The 24,370-nt window shown below is 37.9% G+C and overlaps 1 protein-coding gene across 5 annotated transcripts in view; it reads right to left on the bottom strand.

The window, feature by feature from the left end:
• Nucleotides 1-24,370, bottom strand: part of CDK14 (cyclin dependent kinase 14) — a 382,986-nt gene that overhangs the window by 207,033 nt on the left and 151,583 nt on the right. For all 5 annotated transcript variants that reach the window (XM_039707409.1, XM_039707401.1, XM_039707426.1 and 2 more), the window contains one exon: nucleotides 12,780-12,903. In XM_039707409.1, the coding sequence (XP_039563343.1) occupies nucleotides 12,780-12,903 (124 nt within the window). The remainder of the gene's footprint in view (nucleotides 1-12,779; nucleotides 12,904-24,370) is intronic.

Genomic DNA, 24,370 nt, shown 5'->3' on the forward strand with positions numbered 1-24,370 from the left:
CAAGCACCAAACACAGAAGCTAACAAGCTACTGCAGGCTATTGTGTTTGAAGCTAACAATTTACTGTGATCTCTACATTTACAACTAAAAGCAGGAGAGCAAGGGTCATTTCTGGCATTCAAGTAAAAATGAACCAACTCTTTTCAACTGGTACCTGGAAAACTTATCATTTGATAGGTATTTGATGTATGGCATGAGACAGGTTAAATATAACATAGCAGTAAAGAAATAAATATGCTTGCTCTCCAAGACTTATCTTTTTTAGAAAATCATCATGTAGACAAACTGCCTTTCCCTCTACCCAGGTGCAAAGAGAACTGAACACCTGCCAGATGCAACTCAATTTTATACAGGGCATCAGTACCATTCAAGTCCTTCTAGTTTCATGTTGTATTAAACCTGACAGCTGAATAACTATTTAATAAGCACAATTTGGTGCTACTGTAGTGACTCACAGTCATCCACACAGAAACACAAAACCTAGGTTTCACTGAGAGTTTCACATTTGAACATCTAATCCCAGTTGTTTACCCTCAGGTAATTTTGTTTCTTAACTGACCATACAGCACTGGCAGTGACAAGGTGATGCCAGGTACTGCTCTCTCCACCTACTGAAGGGGTCCACAACTCACTGAACACTGCAGTGCTGGGCAAAAGGCAACAATAGTAGCATGGCTACTGGGATGTTATTGATGGAGTGATTTATTCCAGTGGAATCAGTTTTGCTGATCCACCACCTCCTGTCTACCTGTAAAATACCTGGACAACTTTGATGAAGAGCACATCTCAAGTCATGGTCAGCTATTAAATGCCTAATCAAGTAGCTGCAAATTTACTTCACCTTGTCTAGGATTAGTAGTTTAACAACAACAGGGCTACATGGAAAAGCAGGTATTTGAACAATATTAACATCTATAGACAGACAATATTTTTAAAAAGCAGATCTAACAAGTATTTTGTTTATAAATCAAACAACACTACCATTTGACATTACCATGCAGGAGTAGAATCTGTGAATTTGAAAAACTGTCACCCCATGGGTGCTGAAACCATCTACTCTTACAATACAAGGTCTGACTTAGGTATAAATGACACAATTCCATGGCTAGTATCCACCAGATCCTTGTCCCTGTACTGCAGAGCCAGTGCAAGTGGGTTTGATGTGCCTCCTTTTCCAGCCAAGGTGTCACCTGAGCACACATCCCTACACTGCAGAGTGCAGCTGCATTTGGTGCCTCATCCACCCTCAGCTTGCAAACCACGGCTGCCCTGCCTGCCACAAACTGTTCTCTAGAGCCCATGGACCTTAATCCAGGTTGCTTCCAGAACCCAAGCCAGGCTATTTATAGATAAGACAAATATTTAGCTGACTTTTGTCATTGCTACAATGTGATATCTCACAACTTACGTATTCCTTTAGTAGGTAAAACACTGTCTTGGAGTTCTACCAAAAAACTCCAGTACATTTTGCGTGTGTTATCACATTAGTACATACATTCACATACTAGGTAACACCCACAGCATCTAAAGCCACATCTGACTGCACAGGCTTAAGTCAGAGCAAAACGATCTGAAAACAGACATTGATGCAAAATTAACAAAACTGAACAAAAAAATCTCAATTACATAAAAGCTGTTTTAAATACAAAGAACAAAAGTTATTTTGTGTATAACTACAAAATAACTTGAAGATTTCACTAATTTTCAAAATTTCTTCCACTTTGCTTTCAAGAGTGAAGCCATTAAGAAAATCTGTATAAGCACTGTTGCTTCTGTAAAGCAATATTTAAGGCAACATCTAACAACAGAAATATCTTGAGTGTCAGATTCATCTGTTCAATTGAATTGCTCCTCAAAACTCATTTAATGTATATGTCATCTTAAATTATCTGAATCACAAATCTTAGAGAAAACCTTTATGAGAGAGACATTCCAATATGCTTAGGTCTAAATTATTATTTGACTTTGCATCAGTAATAAGGCATCTATATTCCTGGAGAGCCATCTATATTCAGTTCTTAATATAATTTTGTCAAAGAAAAAGAAGAAATGAAAGCAGACAATTTGATTTTTTTAAAAAGTTACATTACAAGGACATTAAGGCTATTCCTTAACAGTACAGTTCTGGAAATATGTAGTTAAAACCCAACTGCTCCTAATGCAGCATTTTTCTCTAAAGTGATAATGAAATGCCACTGCCAGAATGGCAAAGCTGGAGCTACATGGCCCAATCTAGCCCTTTCTGTACAGATGTAACCTACCAAGTCCATAGAACTGCAATACCCTGTATTGTAACTAATAAAACAAGTGAAAACTTGTTTGTACTGAACGAAGCCATTCTTTTATCTATTCAACTTGGGGACAATGGTGTTATGGGAACATGACCTTTTTGTTCACTCTTTTATCTATTCAACTTGGGGACAATGGATGTACTTCTGGATGCAGTGCTCAATAAAAATTACTGTAGATTGCAAGCAAAGGATCCCTATTAGAACTTTGACCACCAACAAACTACTACTGTCATACTGTTATTGAGGCATTCCATGCTTTATTGAAACCATTTCCTCTATGAAGTTTGCATCTGTGAGCCAACTATTAATACTCATCAGCATGTCTCATCTAGTATCACAGCCTACAACCTGTGTAGCAAAGCTGGTGGTAATCCTGTAAGACAGAATGGGCAAAAGGTTGCCAAAATTTCAAGAAGCTAACATTAGGCATTTGTGTTTATAAAGTACATTTCAGTGATCTGCTGCCTTTTTTTCTTATCCCTCCCTCCTGCTTTTTTAAAAAAAATATTTATTTCATTTTTTCCTAAGGTCTACAGACAGAGGTCAGAGCTGAACCAAATTTCCAGCCAGTTGGAAGAGTCCAGAAATAACTTAAAAACCTTGCAATGACATATGCTTAAAAGCAAATATAGTCACAAAAGCAAGTAAATTTGATGCCCAAGTGACTTAAAAATTGCTGCAATAAGAATGATATGAATATATTCATGGCTGTGGACGGGAATAAAAGAGATTACATCTGAAAATCTCCTGCTACCTTATTTCCAATGACTACAAAAATATTTGCTGTTATAATTTGACATTTTATAAGCCAGAAAAGCCAAAGGTGGTACAGCTGACCTTGGAGAAGAGGTTGAGGACCTTTAACCAGGTGAAGCTCTAACCTGCCATTCTCCCTACCATGTAAATCAAAAGTTATTCAGCACCATTTTCTCCCTGTGCAAAGCTGCTGTTAATGTTCCCACATCACCCAGACATAAAGCTGCTAATTCCTGATTACTCCTACTTTTAAGTTTTTTAACTTTGGGTCTTTCAAATTATAAGACCAAAAGGTCAAGCAAAGTATGGTTATTGCTAGTATACATAAATGTAACTACTTGGAGCTATCATTTATTTGTATAGTTTTTGGAAATGGAAGTTGCTGTAGAAGTGTTAATATTGCTCAGACAATCACTGCCTGATCACTTATGGCTATCATGAAGGCTAACTGATGCAGGGGAAACTCTCCTCTTAATGCAAGTAGCCCTGCAAGCATTTTAATTTATATCAGGACAAATTATGCATGGGACAACTGTCTGGGACAAAACAAATGATGTTATAAATTACAGAGACATCGTTTCTTTAAAATACAATCTCAATTATGGAATTATTTCAGACCATGTTAAAGGCATATTTCTCTTAATGAACTGCCAGTTCTGTTCATGTTAATCTTTTTCTTTGCATATCAATATTTTTGTTCTGACTGATGATGAAATTTTTTATTCTTTAATCCACACCTATCCCAGTTAACATTTAATACCTACATAGCTGATTATTTCCTGTGTAAAATAAATCTGCATAACTATTAACACATTAATGACATTAAAATAATTTAAAAACTTGGCATAATTTTCTCACTATATAATACAGTATGTTCTATTAAATAAGGAAACATAAAACAATATAATAATCAGACCAGGAAAGAAAAGATGAAGAGTACTATAGGAGCTACCTGGAGGCCTATATTCAAAAGCTTTACTATGAGCAGCACCTTTTTCTACAGTATTTTTCCCTGTAACTACTGTAACAGAAGCAAGAAAAGAAGCTTCAAAACAATTAAGTTTTAATGAAAGTTTGACATTTTAAATACAGGTGCTTGTAACCATGATAATCAAAAGAATATGAAGAGGTGTAGGAAGGGAAAATGTTCTCATATAAAACAGAGAGAACACCACCACATGACTGAATAAGGCTTTTTTCAAATGCAACAATATTTGTTTTAAATACAGCTACAGATTCATATGGATGGATGGATGGATCTCTTTTGTACAGACAGCAGATCACAGTTCTCCAAGTCTTTTGTGCCACTGTCACGTAACAGTCTAGCTCACACTTAAGTGGGCAATATAAGGCAATAAAAAAAAAATCATGATTATCATAATAACATTGCACTGCTGGCTGCAGTACAGATGACATTCAAATCCCATGTTCTTCTTAAGCACAAAACACTGAAACAGATTTTTCATCACAGTTGTTTTAATGGTGTCATAACCAACTTCCTTTATTACCCTTAATGGATAATTAAGATGCTTTCCTCCTATTTAAAGGCTTGATATAACTCTCACTTGTAACAATAGAGAATTGCATTGAACCCTAAGTAATCTGAGATGCGTTTAACAGGGGACCCATTAAGTGAGTCACACCAATCTTCAGGTCCTTCACGCTTTTTAAAAAATAAAACATTTTCCTTTTCAGTCAATAATCCTACATAGGGCTTCTCAGTGGGAACAGCTTAAGTTACAGCATCTGCTCCAGTAAAAACAGAAAGGCCTCCTATTTAAAGATTTTTAATTTCAATTGTTAAAAAGCGATGAGTGAAGACTGGCACAGACAAAAATTTAATAAGTGGCTCTACTTTGTTTTAACAATTGGCAGAGAGAAGTTAAAGTCTTAGTTGAATACAGTTGAATCTCCCTACAGTTTTTGCAATTGCTGTCTCCAGATACTAAACTCATGTCAAATATATTCTTTCTTCATAGGTTATGAAACCCAATTTCTGCCCATGAGAGATTCTTACTGCATTGACTCTCAGATGGCAATTTTTTTGTATAGATTTAACTGGTACCTCAATAAAACTATCAGAAAGATGAAGTAAATTAGATGGCTATCCATGATGAGAACAACGAACAAAATAAATAGGAGAAGAAAGGAACATTACCAGCAGCACTAGCCCACACTTTCTCCTGCATCTTCACCTCTGAAACAATTCTTTAGCCCAAATTCCAGAAATCATATCTACCCCTTTGCACTGCTGTTGTTTGAAATTTTCTGCCAACTACCCATCTCCTTCCCCATTTCACCACAGGTCTGGGCATCACAGCAGAAGATCACAGGCACAGCATATGAAGCCCTTGCTCCTGGGAGGGAAAGGGAAGGATGAAACTTTGGCTACTCCCTGACAGCAGCCAGTTATAGCATTAGAAATGGAGAAGAAAGGTCTGTGGGTGCAGGGAAAGCCTATTATCCTCGCAAAGGAAAATAAATAACATGGCAGCCTGCCACATGTCTCTGGGTCCACAGTGCCCACAGCTTTTGCAGCCTACAAGATTTATCTTTCCTCCAAGAAAAAAGATTTAAAGGTGCCATAGCTACCTAACAGTTCTGCCCCTAAGCCCTGGCCTTACTTTGCCTGGATCTAGAAAGTGTGGACAGCAAGGGCTCTTTACCCTGACTCAGTAACAGGTCATTGAGGCTATTCCAGGACAAACACACACAGTCTGCTCTGCTGCTCCAGCCCCAGCTGCCACTGTACACAGCAGCTTCTCCTCTCCATGGAAAATGAGGTATTTACAGCTCATCACAAAAATAACTACTTTATAAAGAACTGCAAGCTGACTCCAGTTTGAACAGCTTGGGGGGGTTCACTTCCCAGGTTCTCACTTCCTTTTTTTCAATTTCCTCTCAACATTGCCACTGAAGTCATCTTCCTTTCTTGATGTTTAATACAACTAGAGTCCTCAAAGAAGCCCACTGCTGTTCTTCCTGAGAGGTAAAAGAACTAATTCTTCAGATTTCAAAGGCTGTTATCAGAAAGGAACAGGCTTCTCCTGGAGTAACAGCAACCTCCCACAAGAATATGGGAAAGAAACATCTTTTCTTTCCATGTTCAACTCAAGCAGGGTGTTAGAGGGGTTTGTGGACTTATGTTTGGGGTAAAGTGGTTTCCTTTACTAGCAGCAGCCTTTGATAACCAGCACCCAGTCAGCTTCTAGCCCTTCTCTAGGGGATAGAAGGGCTGCTGTGGAGGGCAGGAGCTGTGTTGGGCCAGCTGCCTCGGGGTGACCGGGCTGCTACTACAGCTCACCCCAAATGGCTGCGTCAGGCTCCCCAGATTAGTCTCACTTAAAGCCAGGCAACCAAAGGGAGCCAGCTTATATAAGTACAGACACTCTCAGAGGAATTTTGCTAACGATTCCATCAAGCTTCACCAACAATATAATACGAGCTCTTTGGGCACTGAGACAACTCCTTTTATCAGCATCTCCAAGAACTGATACTCTGTGGAACACTTACATGGGAAAACATCGCAGTTATCCATGCAAGCAATCTTTTATGCTATTCACTTTTCATATGAATTTTATACAGAGCCTTATAAAGAAACCCTTCTGGGATTCTTGCTGTGAAGAAAAAAAAACTACTTTTTTTTTCAACTTGTCAACATAGTTTTAGCAATTTTAACAGTAAGCTACACAGGAATAATCTTGTCCCTCCTGACATACTCGTCATGCTCTCCACAGAAAAATCTATATGGAAATGCATGGAAACATCCTCTCTAATACTCAGCTGCAGTTTTAAACTGCAAGTCCATTGAGTATAATTCCCTTTATTTTAATCCTCAAGTCTCTTTGCTCCCGCTATCTATTATTTATCATTCTATATATCTAAAAGGATGCATGGTTGAATCACACTGACTTGATTCTTTTACTACATCAGAGGACTTTAGAGGACTTTATATTAACAAAATTCCAAAAGCTTAAGGCAGGACTTTCACCATAATACAGACCTGCAGATCCTTACTCATCCAGAGATCCCCAAAGACAACACAAAACAGCTGAGAAAAGCTTCAGGGTCAGTGTTAATTGAGAGACTAAATGAAAGACATTTTGCATGAAGATCATGCTGTTTTTCCTCTCCAAAGCCCATTCCCACAGATAAGAAAAAGAAACTCTCATACTACAGAAACAAGCATTTAAGCATTAAAGTACTAAGTTCCTGATGCTCCTTGTCACTCACCTTGCAACACAAGAATTTGTTGGTAGTGTTAGTGCAATTTGAAGATTTTTTAACAGGACTAAAATTATCAAAAATTAGGGCAGGGATTTGGGAGGGAGGGGAAGCATCTATTCAAGTCTTCTCTATATTTTTCAATTTAGAAAATCATCAAGTTTCCCTATCCTTGCAAATTATACTTAAGCTAACAATACTTCTAGACCTGTTGTTCCATACTTTGAAATTGTACTTTGCACTTGTGTTCCTGCTGTGTAAGAACCTAAACTAGGCAGTTGTCTGCATAGTTTATACACCCTGTCATGGAGTCATAGCACAGAGAAAAAGGCAGTATACATACTAAAAAGAATGGCATCTAATTAAAAGATTTGATTACACAGGAGGTCCTTGCACTTACAATAACTGCACAATCCAAAACAGAGACCAAACAGGTCTTCAAACTTCACATTCACCCACTTCAAGCAGCTTACTTCTGTTGCAGGTCTAACAGAAGAGATGAAAGGGAAAGGCAGCTGCAGGGAAGATTCACAAATGAGTAATTCCCTGAGAAGCAAACCCCAGCATCAGGTAGACCATCTCAGAGGTTAAGCAGGCTAAGGGCCCTGCTAGTCACTTGGCCACTTTCTCTCACAGCCTCAGAAGTGCTTTTACTGTGTCACATGCTAGTCAAGTCTAAATGTTTTGTTCTTGACACACATGACCTGATGATATCCTCAGCGCATCGAAAGGTGGATGATCTCACCTCAAAGCTATGTAAATATTTTATCAGAAAAGATCTAATAACAAGTATAACTATGTATTTTTCAAGCCAGAAAGCAAAAGACTATTTTGACTAAAGAATATACAAGAGTAATTGTGCTATGATCAGAATAAAGGTCCACATTGTTCTTGGAGGTGTCAGAATATTAGATTGCTAGAGGCTCTTTTCAGAGAATATGAAACAAGGCAGGAAAAGCATAAATCCTTCCTGGAAAGTCCCACACAGGTGGGCCTCACCTTCTATCTGATTATTGTCAGCTATATAGAGACTTGGTGCTGGAGTTTATCAAGTATGATAGTAAATCCTTCCTGGAAAGTCCCACACAGAAGGTGGGCCTTACCTTCTATCTGATTATTGTCAGCTATATAGAGACTTGGTGCTGGAGTTTATCAAGTATGATAATCTGCATGCAAACATAACTGATTAGCCAATCTTGATTTATATCAGCATATACAATAACTAAATACCAATCTCCAATCATTAAGAAATAAAACAAAACAAGCATGGTATTTAGTGAGTCACAGAACCACACAAGAAGGAGAATTTGCCTAGTTCAATCTGCCAGATTGCTCAAGGCTTAGTACAGTAAGGGAAGCAAACAGAGGTTTCATAACATCTCTGGGCTGCTCCAGTGCTGAAGTACTTTCATACCAAACATTTCTTTCCTTATAGCCATTGTGTTTCAGTTTATGACCATAATCCCTCACCCTCCCACTGTGCACCCAAGTAAAGAGCACCAACACACTCTTGCCAACTCTTAAGGCACAGGGAGATTGCAAACCTCCTCATTCCATTATAGAAGGCAATCCCATGGATCAAACATGATTTACCTTGACTAAAACTGGCAAACACTTTCCTCACACCTACAAGAAGCCTCACTCCATTATTTTCTGTAGGATAGTGGTTGACCGGCTGCAGTACTCCAGACCTTCTTTCTTGCCCTTCTTGCAAAAGGATAAAACAATATCCTTTCTCCAGTTATTGGGAACATCTCTCAATCTACAGTCTGTCAAAGATCACAGGGAGCAGTCTGACAATGACATCAGTTGGCTTTCCCAGTACACTCAGGTGCATGACGTGAGTCTTGGGTTTGACCTGGGCAGGGCCAGGAGCTGGACTCTATGGCATTTACAGGCCCCATCCTGAGGTCAGACTGACAGGCCTGTAGTTCCCCAGATCCTCCTTTCAAGCCTTCTTCTAGATGGGTTTCACATTTGCTAACCTCCAATCATCTGGGACCTCCACAGCTAACCAGGAGGAAAGATAAATTATGGAGTATGGCTTGATGAGCTCTGCTGCCAGCTCCTTCAATACCCTCACATGAATTCCATCGGGACCCATAGACTTGTGAGTGCCTGAATGGCATAGGAGGTCACTAACTACTTCCTCCTGGATTGCAGGGGCTCTGTTCTGCTCCTTGTCCATGCTCACCACCTCAGGGGGGTGGTGCCCCTGAGGATTACTAATCTTTCTGTTGAAGGCTGAGGCAAATTTCTTACAGTGTTACTCTTTAGAGGTTTAAAATACTTTATTTCTACTTAAGACTGACATATGCAGGAGGAGAAATAAACACACTCATATCATAGACAGCCAAATTCACACCATAGGATCAAAAATAATTCTTGCACTTCATTCCATAAGAATTCCTAATATACTTTACTTTCCTCTGGAATCTTAATTGGATTTTAAAAAGAACACAGGTATGGTGTTCAAGGACTATTTTTCACAGCAACAATTACTCGAGATGTAGTCTCCCTTATTATATCTTCTCAATAAAGCCATTTTTTATAGCTCATCCATTTTTAATTTGATAAAGCCTCTATTTTCTGTTCTCCCTTTTCATTTGACCGCTGAGTCTTCTCATAAATGTTCATTTCCTAGCAGCTAGAGCACAATGAACAGAAAAGCAAACCACTGTTCATCTGAAAAAAGACACTCCCACACAGTGAAGTATGTATGTCTGGGAGCCCTGCTATAGAAAAACACATGCCCACAGTTATTCAAAGATTCCCCTTCAGCTGCAGTGCAATGCACTGGCAGACATGAATAGCCTTTCTCTTACCTTGTTTATTCAAGAAGTGTGATCCACTAGCCTGCTTTTAAGTATTTGATAGCCTACAGTGAAGAGATTAAATAAGTCTGATGCCAAATGAAAAACTTCAGAGATTATGCTGATTTTTTTGGTAAATTTATGAAGCCAAAATCTGAAGGTTTTGTCCTGAGAGACTAAAAGGCCTTTGCTCCAGGATTTTATATTTATTATGCTAGCAAAGTCAATCCTATCTCTAACAGACAGTGATTTCTTGATAGGTTCTCTCCTGCCTTGAGTGCATTTGAAAGCAAAATAACCATCTTTCTAATTTTCACACTGCTCCTCACATAATTAATCAAGTATACAATCTAAACTGACTTCCTTTCCAAGCACATTATTGCAAATCAGTCATTTGTGGGAGAAAAACATAAAGAGAAATAGGATTTTATTTTACATCTTGTTTAAGAAGAGCCTTTCATACTGGGAAGGTGGAAGATGGCCTATAAAAATAAGCATTTAAATAAGTAAATATGCAGAGGGGCACACGAAGAGCACCCAGGTGTGCTCTCATTTATCATGCTTCCAGTGAAAGAAGTCACGACCTCTCAGACTTTAACCTCAACGCTTTAATTTTTCATCTTGGTTTTTGAAAGAGAAATTTAACCCATCTGGTTTTCAGTTTTATGAGGTCATGAGCCATGAAAGAAAATCTAGCTTAAAAAAAAAAAAAATTAAAAAAAGAGATATTATATCTCTTGTCCATGTTTCTGTTATGTCAGGGGAAACTTAAAAGGGAAAAAATGTCTTCTGCACAATATTATACATTCATGTCTCTACCACTGTGTATTTCTTTATGGTTGTACTTATACATTTCTAGTCCTTCTATCAAAACCATGCACAATGGTCAACCCTAAACTCCTGCCAACACAAAAAATCCTGCCTTTCATGTAGTCTCTGGGCTATTTAGCTGGGGGCTACAATGCGGCAACAATTTCCTTAGAAGTGATAGATATTCACATTTCCTATTACAGCAAGGCATGAACAATCCTCCCACCCTGTCCTCTGCTCTATGGTAACACCAGGCAACACAACCAGACAGAGTCAACTTGTGTCTGAGTTGGACTTTTCATTGATTGGTTCACACATCCAGCAATACATTTAATAGTGCTGGTGAAAGGCAGGTTGTTTTCTTTTTTCTTAAAAACACAGCAAAAAAGTTTGCAGCCTCCCTCTCCCCAGCCATACAAGCCACAGAGCTTCACCAACCCACCCCCAGACCATAGGAAACATTTTACATACAAAAGAGTTTGGGAGATCTTTTATGGTTTCCAGCATCCACCAAAGCTAGAGAACCATTGTTACAATGTCACAAAATATTTATAATATGGGGATACTTGGAAGTCAGATTAGTTCTTAGAGTTCTGTACATATAAATGATACAACAAAACTATTAAACAGCACAACACCTTCAGGGTTAATTCATGTTTCACTACAAGAATACTGAATGGTGCACCTATTTCACATCCTTAAGAGATGAAAGCTCACAATAAAATGCAACATGCAGAAATGGGGTTTTTAAGCATTTATTTCAAAAAACAGCAACTTTTGAAAAATGACAGCAAAGAATCACATATAAACAAGGAGACAAGTGGCTCTAATACTATTTCTCTAATTGCCTTGCAATTCAAAGGCCAATCAAGTCCTTGTGGACTGTGTCCACCTTAAGTCCTATTCCCTTCTCCAGCACAGCAAATACACACTGAGCTGTTAATTGCAGTAACGCTAATTAAAAGACAAAACCTCACGACTACATTAACAGTGAAATTGCCAATTAGCACACAAGGCTTCCTCATTACTGCTGCTGCATGAAATGTGAGGCATGATGTGGATAGCAGTCATAAAATAAAAGACATTTTTAAAAAGCCAATAGGTCATATTTTGAGCTTGCTTCAAAAGTACTGCTGGAATCAGTAACTGAGAAGCTGACCTACAGGAAAGAAATAAATTCCTACAACCTTTTCTGAAAACCACTGAAGAAAAATATTGCCATTTTCCACATCTGCATTCACAATGGTTTTTAGAGGAAAGAGTACTTGCCTTGGTGTAGCCACTAGAAAATGCCTTAAAAGTTTAAAAATAGGCCAAAGGCTAAGATTTCAGTGGATAATTTATTCTGACTTTATACTCCATGTAAGGCTTCCCTAGAAAGAACTAATGGATACTGAAAGCAATCCAGGTGATCCTAGTGTCCTTTATTCTACAGAAGGAACACTTATTTTTGTGTCCTTCAGTCTCTTTCAACGACCATTTAACGAAAGTTAATTCAGACCTCCACAACCCTAGAGCTGCTTCCATAAAGTGATAGTGCTTTTCATACAGTTTGTATTTCCTCAGGTCTCTCTGTACTTTTTTAATTTTCTTTTTGAAGGTTTTTAATTCTAATTCATAGATCTCGTGGTAAATAAAATGGAAATACTTTCAGCATTATCCTCCTTGAGAGAACTGGAGTAGGTATTTGTTTTCACTTGCTCCCTTTTAATCAAGCATTTTGTTGACCATAATCAATTTCTTCACTCAGGAGAAAAATGTGCAATTATCTACAATGAAGAAGGTGTGTCTAAGGAATAGGGTGGGGGGGAAGAGAAATCAATGGAACCATCTGTCTGACATTCCTACAACATTATAAGATACTTGTAATTAACTGCTTGCCTACCAAAGTCTGCCAGCTTTAACTCCCCCGTGTCACTGATCAGAAGGTTCTGTGGTTTCAGGTCCCTGTGCAAAATGTAACGCTGGTGGATGTAAGACAGTCCTCGCAGCAACTGAAATAAAAATAACTGAAAAAGAGGGGGACAAAAAATGACCTCTGTTAATATTTTGCATATAACCACAGGTGATTTCTTCACGATATGCAGGGTGCTTGCACATTGTGTCAGAATTCCTCCCAAACTGGTTAATTCCCACCCAAATTTAACACAATGAAATTGCCATCTGAAATATACTTACTTTGCAAGGACTAAACCAAACCTCCAAGCCCTACTATGCCACAGATTCAATTTGACTGCTTTAAAAAGAGTGAGAGCAATACAACCATGTGCAGAAGGCTTGGTTTCTACCAAATTATAATTATATTCCATTTACCCATATGGCCTTAGAGATTAAGTGGTAGCCTGAAGACAGATGTGTATCTTCACTAATTATAGGAAACAACAGTACAGGGTGGTAGGGATGGGGAGATAAGGCTGGGGGATGGAACACTGACACTAAAACAAAGAAGAAATTAATAGTATAACAATAATGCCTGTGTACCCAAGGAAATCTGCAAGTAAAATAGGTTTTATCCTTCGAAATCTATTTTAATGGGAGTTTCTTATGTATTTTTCATTAGGAAATAATAACTCTCACTGAACCTAAAGACGACTTTGGAAACCTATTTGCAATACTCTTTAAGGTAATTTTAGATAGAAACCTAACTCACCATCTCCTGGCTTCTTAGAGTCCTTCCTTGGACTCTATAAATACTTGCTCCTAAACCTAAGCATTACTACTGTGTATTCTGCAATTTACAATGATGAACAAAGAGCTGGATGAAGAGGATCTTTTGTCCTCCCCTTTTCACCTCCCACATCCTTTCAGACACTTGCTGTGAAGGGCTGTGTTACCCGTCATGGGTTTTGTCAATACAAAGGGTGAATGAATGCCCAGGAGTTTTCTTTACAGTTATGAAGAACCTATCCCAGTGTAGAGAGACCCTTCCTTTTGCCTGGTATATTTTAAGAAATACTTCAGTTTCTAGATGTGAACACAAAAATTCCTTCTGAAGATAAACATGGAGGATTTAAGAGCAGGTATGGACTCCGTGCCTCACAGCTCAGAGGACAGTGAAACGTGCTCTCCAGGAAGATGTGGAAACCACACCAAAGAATGGGAAAAAGTCAACTCAGGCACACGAGAATTTCTAATTAACTTGCAACACAAGCATCCTACTCAGTGATTACTGAAGTGAAGAGACATTATAAAAAGGATTACAAAATCTGATTACAGAAGAGAATAAAGGCTGACATGAAAGAAACAGAAATGTCATGTTACTGAAGGTGAAATGAATTTAATTGCATTTCATTTTTTACTCTGAGTGCAGACACAATGCACTCTACGTTTAGCTATTTAGCCAGGGCACAAAGAGCCATATCAATCACCTTCTTGCCAGGGTAGGGTCTAACAATGTGCTGAGGAAACCTAAGAGCAAAATACAGGAACAAAGCATAGCAGGAAAGTCATAAGTAACATGCACATTCCTTTTTGAATTGTGGTTAAAGTGGAATTCATGGTACATTAAAACTATTTTAATAAGAGCAAGCAGCAGAAATAGCTTTCATTACAGCCTGAAAATATCAATTTAATTCTATTAAATTACTTCAAAATAATACATTTTTAAAATAAAGAGATGGGCAAAATAACCAGTTTTCCAGGCTAAATCAATGGCATTTAACTTCAAACATTATTTTTAAATATGCAAAGAAATTTCAATTATCATGGTAGCTTACAGTGCTGTAATCTTTATAATAACTCAAAATATATTTATTAATGTCTTTCATTTGGCTTTAGTGAAAAGAGTCAAGTGATTTGACATAATGTGCTAAAAAAAATGCCCAACAGCTAAACAGAATAAACATCTGCTCTTGAGGACAGCTTTGGAATGTAGTTTTATTCCAAACTTGTAGACATGTTGCACTCATTAAGTACTTCCCCAAAAGTTAATTAATTCACTCACACCTCCTTGGAGGAAGCTCATGGAAGAGAAGGGAAAAAAAAAACTTCCTGAATTCATTATAAGGTAAACTCAATTATTATTTTTTTGCTTTCTCTTTTTCTCTTCCCCTTTGTTTTTATTTGGTAATTTAAATGTGAAAATATTTATGTGAACACAAGCCTAACATCTGGCAGCAAAGCATTCTGCAAACCACTGGCCCTTTGTTATTGCTTGGGAAGAGAAAACACCAAGGGAGGCCTCTCTATTTCCAATGGATTCCCAGCCCACAAAAAGAAAAGATGAATTACAAAAAACTGTTTCTGCTTCCTCACCAAGCACTCCTGCCCTCTCACAGTCAAGTTCACTCCTCCAATCTTGAGGAAAGCCTTTTCCAAAAACCCATTTTCCTTTCAGATTGTCTGCATTAACTTTGCAAGAACAAAAATGAATTCTAGATGAGGCATCATCAATCCTTACCCATATACCCAGTCTGAAATGGACATGCCTCCTGCCATGGTCATACCCTCATCTTACTTGATCCTTCCACCACCTCACTCAATTCCAATCACCATGAAACCTTAGCCTGGGGCTTTTTCAGGGCTTGTTTTGAACAAGTAACAGAACTGCCATTTCCCAAAGCCCCAGGATGGCAGCTGGAGTCAATGGCAAATACAAAATGTATTTCAACAGGTTGGTTGTGATGGTAAAATGAACACAGATTCACAGCTCTTTAGCTTTTATGTTGGTAATTTTAATATTTACATGGTCATACACAAGGCTGTATAGGTATAGAATAACCTGCAATAAACAAAGACACTTCGCTAAAACATCATTTGTGTACAGTTTATTGCTTGTAGTAAGAACAAATGTTTTGATAATAAAATTAGGCTCACAAAATGCCAAAGGTCATTGTGAAAAAGACAGAAAACAGGACAGGGATTTGTCCTTAGAAGTCAGGTTTTCAGCAAAGCTTAAATTAGGAAGCTCAACACTTTACATTCAGACAAAAAAAAAACCCACAAAAACTTGTGGCTTCAAGTCTTACTTATTTCTTTCAGTCATTAAAAAATACCTTTTTTCCCTGACTGTTATGTAGCTCTCGCCTTAATGAGCAACATATTTTAATGAATACTTTTCATTGTCAGCGAGAAAAATGCATGCAGGTCAAAGCTAATTCAGGGTTTATGGACTGTGATATTAAAAGAACATTAGCAGTTCTTAAAACATACAAGAGAAAGCCCTGAAAGGTGTGAGTTAGCACCTACATAGTCCTTCAAGTGTAATGCCTGGATAACCATTTGAGCTATATGCGACATTTGACCAAATGCCCATAGTAGTTCTAAAATACAATATTTTTTGAGGCACTTGTAGCTATGTGGATGAACAGCCCAGCTTTCCTGGTGTTTCAATGAGTCTGGGTGAGTGTACAACCTAGAGCCTTACATGCAGGCATACATACATGGCTGCCTGGTGGCCCACATGCTGCAGAATGCTTCACTATTTGTTGGCCTCTGAATGAGCTTGTAAGTTAGACACTGACACAGGCTACGCAAAACACACCTGAAGGGTGGGATTGAGAGCAGCTGACCCTGTCTGACTTAGGTTCAGAAAGGTCCTCCAGTCTAAGGATGAAGGGGAACACTCACGTGCAAGTGATCTGTGTAAAGATCAGATGATTCCACACAGTTGCCCTCCATTACGAGAGATGGTAGAGTGTTTCTGGCAAAGGATACTGGGGTAAGTGAAAAGCAGAAATCCACAACATGCCTAGGGAGATTCTCCAAAAAATGTACCATTTCCACACAGACTCTGCAGAGGCACTGAGGACCCCAATGACAGGATGCTTGGCAAAAGGACAGAATAATGATGCCTGTGATGGCCTTTTTTAAGACTTTCCATGGTGGCAAAGATGGATTTCTAAATTATTTTCTTCATTTGAGATCCCTTAATTCATGCAGTATTTTGGGAATAGAGGACCTAGCCCTAGATACAGAAGTAGGAGGTTACACAGAATTAGAAAGCTACAAAGAACTTTTTAGTGTACAGAAGATGCACAAAACTCTTGGTTCTGCTCTCCTGGCAGCAAAAGTCTGAAAAAGGTTGAGATTATCTGGAACAGGAGTTAACATGATTTCAGAAGAAAGCTGAAAGCAAACCTGAATTAATGTGTCTTTCCTTTAGCAAGCTCATACTGCTCTATTAGTATAGCTACTTTTGAAAAATAATACACAATACCACACAGGCTTTATTATCACCCCACACTGATTACACAAATGTTCCTCCTTGCCCTATATATCAAAGCACATTTTCTGGGTATCTGAATTCCCAAGTGTGTATTCAGCACCAATAAAATCATATTTAGGCTTATTAAGCCATCAAATCTAAAAATACCAGTAAAAAACCACATTTAGGGCATCCCATCTCATGCTTGCATTCAGTGAAGTTCTCCCTATCATCCAGAGGACAGTACAGGCTTCTGTACATTATTGGCTCCTTTAAAAACAAAAGGAGGTAATAAATCACTACAGTGCCATCTCACAGCCTTGGAAATAAACACAACCAAACACATTATTCAATTCCATTTGGGTTCACTAGACTGTTCAGGAATCTTAGAACTACTTGTTTTAAAACATTATATTAGAAAAAACTATCTGGTAATATGCACTATCACAGAAGCAACAAGAAATGTCCCTCTTGTGACTTCTGCTGGCGTGTCAAAACCTCATCAAGAACAATCTTTTTTATCACTCTGTTTGCTATTCATTTCCCTATTCTAAACCAGGATAATAACCATGAGATAAAATCCAACTTTTCACTTCTAACTATGACCTGGGGAAATACTGCACTTTTTAGGTCAAAGCTTTGTAGAGTTTGTTGCTTAAATTGTCAGAAGAAGTTCCAGGAACAAAGTGCTGACTTGAGACAAATTTGCATCCCTACAAATAAGGAAAATTTAAATAAAAATTATTAGCTATTTGAATCTGCAGGATTTTCAGGATTATAATAAGATTTACCTCACACAAAGGTTTCTCCTATCTGTCTTCCCTAGAATCAACTGAGTTGTCTCCAAGAGAATTTTAAAACAATCCACTTCAATCCACTCCACTCCAATGCTTTTACAAAGGCTTCTAACTTGCTCCTGCATTGTTTACACAAGAGTCTAGAGCCTTACCAAGGCAATGTCACACAGAAATACATATGATTCAGCCACTGAAAGTGTGTATTGCATCATCGCTTAAAAAAAAAATATATACAGATTTTTCCACTTATTTCCAGCAGAACTGCAAAGGAAAGAGATTGGAGTGTGTTAATTTGCTAACTTCTATTCTCTTTGATACCGTTTTAATAATTTTTTGTCCCTTCTGGGTACTACTACAGTCATTTGCAATGAGGAAGGTGTGCTTAATTAACTGAGTATAAAGACACTCCCTTATGATCAGCTATAGTGGTCCACTAAGGTTCAGTAAGTGGAAGACTCAGGTTTTTACTTTTGAATGGCAAAAGTAAAAATAAAATTAATTCAATTGAATATGCCTTTTTTACCTTTCATCAGCACACTTCCATGCTGAAGTAGGTCAGACTGGCAATTGTTGCCTCACCGCATTTAAAAATCTTGACATGTTCTCCCTACAATATACATGTTGTCTTGCCCTATGTGAATCATGAAGACCATAGAGACAATAAATTACAAGTGCACTTATGAAAGTGACATTCTTCTAGCATGAATTTTAACATGCTAATGAAATTTCTGCATTAACTGTTCACAGTTGTGCATATTATCAAACCATTAAGTGACAAGACTGACATGAAGCAGAGTGAAATGCTGATGCTATATTTAATGTCTGATAAGTAAAAAGTCTAATTTAAATAATCAATTTTCAATGCCATGTGTAAAAGACGACCTTAATTTGGCATAACATTATTCTGTCTGGTGCACACCTGCTTGTTCACTGACTGAGGAATGAAAAATAGCACCTTCTCAACCACATTAAACACATCACTTCTTACTTAACATATCTGCTGAAATCCACTTTTAATTCAACTTCACATCAGCAGCATGACCAATTTTAGAGAGTAGGAGAGGGATTTCTAAAGCATGACTCTAGTTTCTATTTGCTTCCAGTAACAATAGATAAATTTTAAAGGACTACCACAGCAGGTTTTCACCTTAAAGTCAAAGACTGTTTTCTTCAAAACCCAGTGAGTCAGTGACATGAAGATTCAGCATAGCTGGATCTACTACCACAGTTTCATTGCCTGCTTCCTGTGCACCTACTTCTATGGCACTCAACCTCCTGGCTGGACACCTCTAGTTACAGGTGCTCACACACCACAGCTTCCCCTGCGTCATGTAAAATGTCCTTGTCACATGGGGATGCAGGACTGCCCATGCAATCCAACACATGAATCCCCACAGAAAACCCCACAAACCTCCTGTGCTTGCCACAGATGTTGATACAATTACCCAATGGAAAGAAAACAGACACATGCTAGGGAAGCCTACATTGCTAACAAAACTGCCGCCTAAAACCTAAAGCATTTTTATCCTACTTTTCAGATATTATGCTTTTCTAACAAGCATGTGGGTTTGGATTTTACCATTAATAAATGTAGCTACTGCTTAGCAGGACGCAGTGTGCAGCGCTCTTCTACTGCCAAAGTTCAAGCAGCTTCACTTAAGTACAGTAAGCCTCATATGGATACGACACAGGAGCTGCCTAATCCTTGCATGTTCCCGTCCCTTTGTTCTTCAGACCATCCTAAAGCTGTAATCAGTTCAGTGATAAATATTAATGCTTACAGAAGACATCAGATGACAAGTACCCTATGGCTTTGACTCAGATTATTAATTTTCACATTACTCATTAAATGCCAAAATTACTCTTCTGACAAAAACAGATTCAACAGTAAAAACTGCAACCATTAGTTAAGGACAATGTTCACAGTGCTACAGAGCAGCGAGGAATACATGAATACCATAAATTACTAAATTCCAGAGATTTCAGATGATATAATTTAACAACCAGTGTATTTCAACATTTTCAATCCAATGCTATGGACACCACCATTAAAGCCTTCATTTAATAAATAGAGTATTTTTATCATATCTGGGTTTGTTAAACTATATAGTTGCTACAAAGTTGACTGACATCTTGAACATTTAGCACAGAAAAATGTTGCAGCATTCCATTGTGTCACTAATTACTGTCTAATACATTCTTTTTAAAATATCTTTTTAAAGTTTTTAGACAAACTAATTCTATTTTTTGCTGAAACATAAGCATGTTTTTATAGAGATTATTGGGTGGCCCTAGGAAACTTAGTACCCAAATCCCAATCCACATTTTGCCATATACCCTGAGTCAGTACTGCAGTGATAAAACACATTTTAAAATTTTCTGGTGGGGGTAGGGCTTAGTTAGTTGAGGTTTTGCTTCAAAATTATCCATCTATTATGCCCATTAGACTGCTGTACTCTGCTTCCTAGGAGAAAGGAAGGCTCAAAATTGAGATTGGTAAGAGCTGAAGTCTTGAAGGCTCCTGGGAGAAGGCTAAATATTCTTGTTGCCTGCATGCAAAGCTCAACAAGAGAGTCTGCCTATTTCTTCTCACCACTTTTTTGCCCCAGGAAGAGAAAAGGTGCCCAGGGAGAAGAACAAATCAGTGCAGCAATATCAGATAGAATAAGAACAAACTGCAAGTTCCTTCCCCCTCTGGTCACAGCAGACTACAGGAGGCTTCCAAGTTGCCTGAAGTAAAAGATTTTCAGAGCAATTAAGAGATAGGGACAGTTTTAGTCTGGTTGACAACCTGTTGTCATTCAGACTGGTGTTCCTGGATTAAAGAAGAGTGGGTCAGATGCAAGTATCTTTTTATATTGCCAAAGATGAGGTTTTTTCTGTCAAATGCTCATGCAAATCGATATTACCTCTAACACTGCAAGCAGAAGAAAAAAGGCAGAAAGAAAAAATTCAGGATGCTTTTCTCAAAAGACTTCAGCTATCTCAAAGCAGCATCACTAATTAAGAAGCAAATCAGCATTCATTAATAGATTTATTTTTAAGGCAGGGATGCAAACAAGCCATGCAGGCATGACAGATGCAAGCCTTTGCTCCACTTATTCTACCAGTAATAGGAGTTACAGTAAACAAACTCAATTATGAAATAAATGCATCAAGGCATAAAGATGAATTTATGTGCATTACTGGGAATGTAGTAATATGGAGTAAAAGACAGAGTTAAAATGAAGGTGATATTTCAAATATTAGAATAAGCTAGGAACAGTTATATTTTCACAGGACATGCTGAAATGCACAAATAAAAAGACACATTTTGAATTTAAAAAACCAGAGCCGTTTATGGACAACTGCAAACAAAGGCTCAGGAGAACCAAGAAGGTAAGAAAAAAGACTGGTGGAAATACCCCCGTACCAGACAGAAAGGGACAAAGATCAGAATGAAGAGCATAGCACAAACAAATATCACTGGCAGGGTCAGCTAGTTGCTCTGACCCATTAGGGTTCATGCTGTAGGGAAGCAATCCAGATGTTCCAACTGAGCATGAACTATCTCTAAAGGCTGCAACATCTGGAGAAAAGACAGCCAGGAATACAGATTTCAGTAGTCTATGCCAGGAGGAACAGCACAGGGAGAGTCAGGAGCAAATCTTGTACCTCAGTTTGCAATAGCACATTTTGCAGCCTGGCAAGCACCACAAGGTACACATATAAATCAATTCCTATTTCCAGTCATGGAAAGGGCTGCAGCAGTAGCTTCCAGCAGAAACATAATTATATGTGGGGCCATGTATTTAAGATTTATTGCTTGCCTTCAATTGTGGAAAAACTGAGAAAGACATCTTTTAAACCAGACAAGAGAAGATGAGGCCATGAGTACTACACAGGGAATTTTTAACTGATTATCCTTTTCCTCATCATCTCTAACTATAACATTGTACACAGTAGATGGATACATACTTATATATAAACGCTAGACATGCAAGTTTGTTAGCTACCAAAGAGGTAAAAAAATTGTATATTTGGACCTAATGGAGATTGCAGAATATATGGACTGAAACAACTGCTTTATGCCAATTTCCCTTCAAGCTGATAAAAATGTTTCAGGTACCTAACTGTGTTTATGTCAGCAGAATGACTGGTTAACATTACCAGGGACAGGCATTTTTATAACAACATCTTAGCATCACACACAAATTCCTTGAAGTGTTTAAAGCCTGATGTTATTCGTAAGACTTGTGCCTCCACCCACAAATCATAAAATCCTGGAATCATTATGTGTCAATACAGACATACCAATAAAAATGCTAAACCTAATATTTGTTTTATTCACCCATCATACTGACCCTGGACTTCTATAACTGCCAGCTGAGATATTCTTCTTTATACTTACACATACTAATAATATCCTGCTCAGTCTTTATTTAAAATAGTTAAGTGACAGCAAATAGCCTATTTAAAACCACACAGAAAGGCAATGTCAACCACAGTACCTGAGGGGACAACAATATGTGTGTCCATCAAAGTAATTTAGATTTTTATTCTATTTATGAGTCTTCATTTAAAAGTAAGCCTGAGGGAGCAAGCATTGTCTTTACCTTGCAAATACAGAGAAAATTCAGAAATATAATTAAGCTGAAGATATCCAATAGAAGGCAAGATGCAATTTGTGTCTGCCTTCTTATAAAATACTGTTAAACAGGAACTACTGTACATATTCTTTGGAAGAAGAAAGATTTGTGCTTATGTGGATTTGTATTTATAATAACTGGCAACAAGCCAGAAAGGAATATCCATCAATAGGCAATACTTTCCTCAAGAACAAAATTAAAAGGCAGGGGGTCTTTTGTCATGCTGGGAGAGCATCAATGGCTTAATCCCACAGGTTAGCCCCAGAGAGCCAAGACTAATTTATTGCTACTGGAATATAATTGCTCAACTGGAAGCTTTTTAAATGGATTTAGGGATCACATAACCACTGATTCCGAAGAAACAGTGTCCAAAAGTCTGACTAAAAGTGAAATTACTAAAGGACCTTTGGAAAGAAGGGGCTGGCAGGGAAAGAAGGCTAATTAATATAGTTCAACTTAACCCTTAGAAATCAGCTGTGGATCCAACAGACAACTTTGTCCAGAAGCTAAAACTAAAATAAGTCTCAGATCCCCAAATGCATTAAGTGAACAGAGTACAGCACAACAAAGCATTAAAATGAAATGGTTATGAAATAACCATCTTACTTCTTCTGAAACAAAAGAGCAGCACAAGATTTTAGTTTGGCATGCTGGTGCAGGTCTGGGAATTTTTAGCATATATGACTGGGTTTCTGTCCTCCCAGCCAAAGAAACCACTCTCTTGGGCTATTTTTAATTCAGCCTTGAGAGCAGGTATTGCACTGAAATTCCCCAGCAGGCTGATTCATTCATTAAAATGGTAGGACCTCAAATCATCATGCCTGGTTTTAGTAATTACTGCATGATTAGGACTAGCCTTTGTTGCTGGCCTGGCAAGAGAGTCTTCTAAATATATAGAACTGATTTTCATCAATATTATTTAAGACAAAAAAAAGTTAATTGTTGAATGGGACTGCTTATGTTTTGTCTGTTGATTGAAGTTTCATCTGCTCCAAGTTCCAAATGTTTTTATTTTCTGCCCACGCCGCCCCCACTTTTATTAATAATCCATTGGCAATTAAACAAACTTGAACCAGAAGTACATCAGGTTTCTACACTTAGCTACACAAATAAATATTTCTAATGTGTCTGTAAGCTTCAAAGGTGTTTCTGAGCACTGTTAGATGGTACAGATAGCCACAGAAATACATGCAGCAAAATCTGAAAGGGAAACGCTGCTGCTGCAGTTCCCTCTGAGGCTTCTATTTTAAAAGACAGGTATCTCAGGTTTCAGAGGAGTGACATACTAGCAAGCCAAATGATCTGTTTATATCCATCCTCCTCAAAGACAAGCTCACTGGGCCTGATGTGTAAAAGTACAATAATTTGAATTATTACATCTTTTTTAGCAGGGCTACAACAACTACTGCATATCAGACCTTGAGGCACACAGCACTGCAGCCTTGGATTAAGACTTACAAATCTGAAGCAGCACAAAGAATCTTAATAGCCAGTCTTCATTTATCCCAAAACTCAGAGAAGTGAAGTTAAGAGTATCCACACTGAGAAATGAAACACAACCCCTTGTTTAACAGGCACATTTAACACCTGAAACTCTGCTTAGGAAACTGAGGAGAGAAGAAAGCTCAAGAGTTTCAGGGGTCCTGAAAAGCAGGTCCTACCTCACCCCCTTTAGTGCCACACTCATGGTCTGTGTGTACGTTTGTTTTGGGTTCTTTTTTTCCCAAAGAAAAAAGGAGGAATTTTCCTTATCTTTTTTTTAGACAGCAGTAATTATTATTGAAATTCATATGTTGTAGATACCACTTTTCATTCAAAAAACACAGAAAATTAATGAAGCTGCATGATGTGCAACAATGATCAGCTACTACAGAAAAAAAGTATTCTTTTTAAAATAATTTTTTTT

The sequence above is a fragment of the Passer montanus genome, unplaced genomic scaffold (genome assembly GCF_014805655.1).
Source record: "Passer montanus isolate IOZ18808 unplaced genomic scaffold, ASM1480565v1 scaffold10, whole genome shotgun sequence".
Classification (NCBI taxonomy): domain Eukaryota; kingdom Metazoa; phylum Chordata; class Aves; order Passeriformes; family Passeridae; genus Passer; species Passer montanus.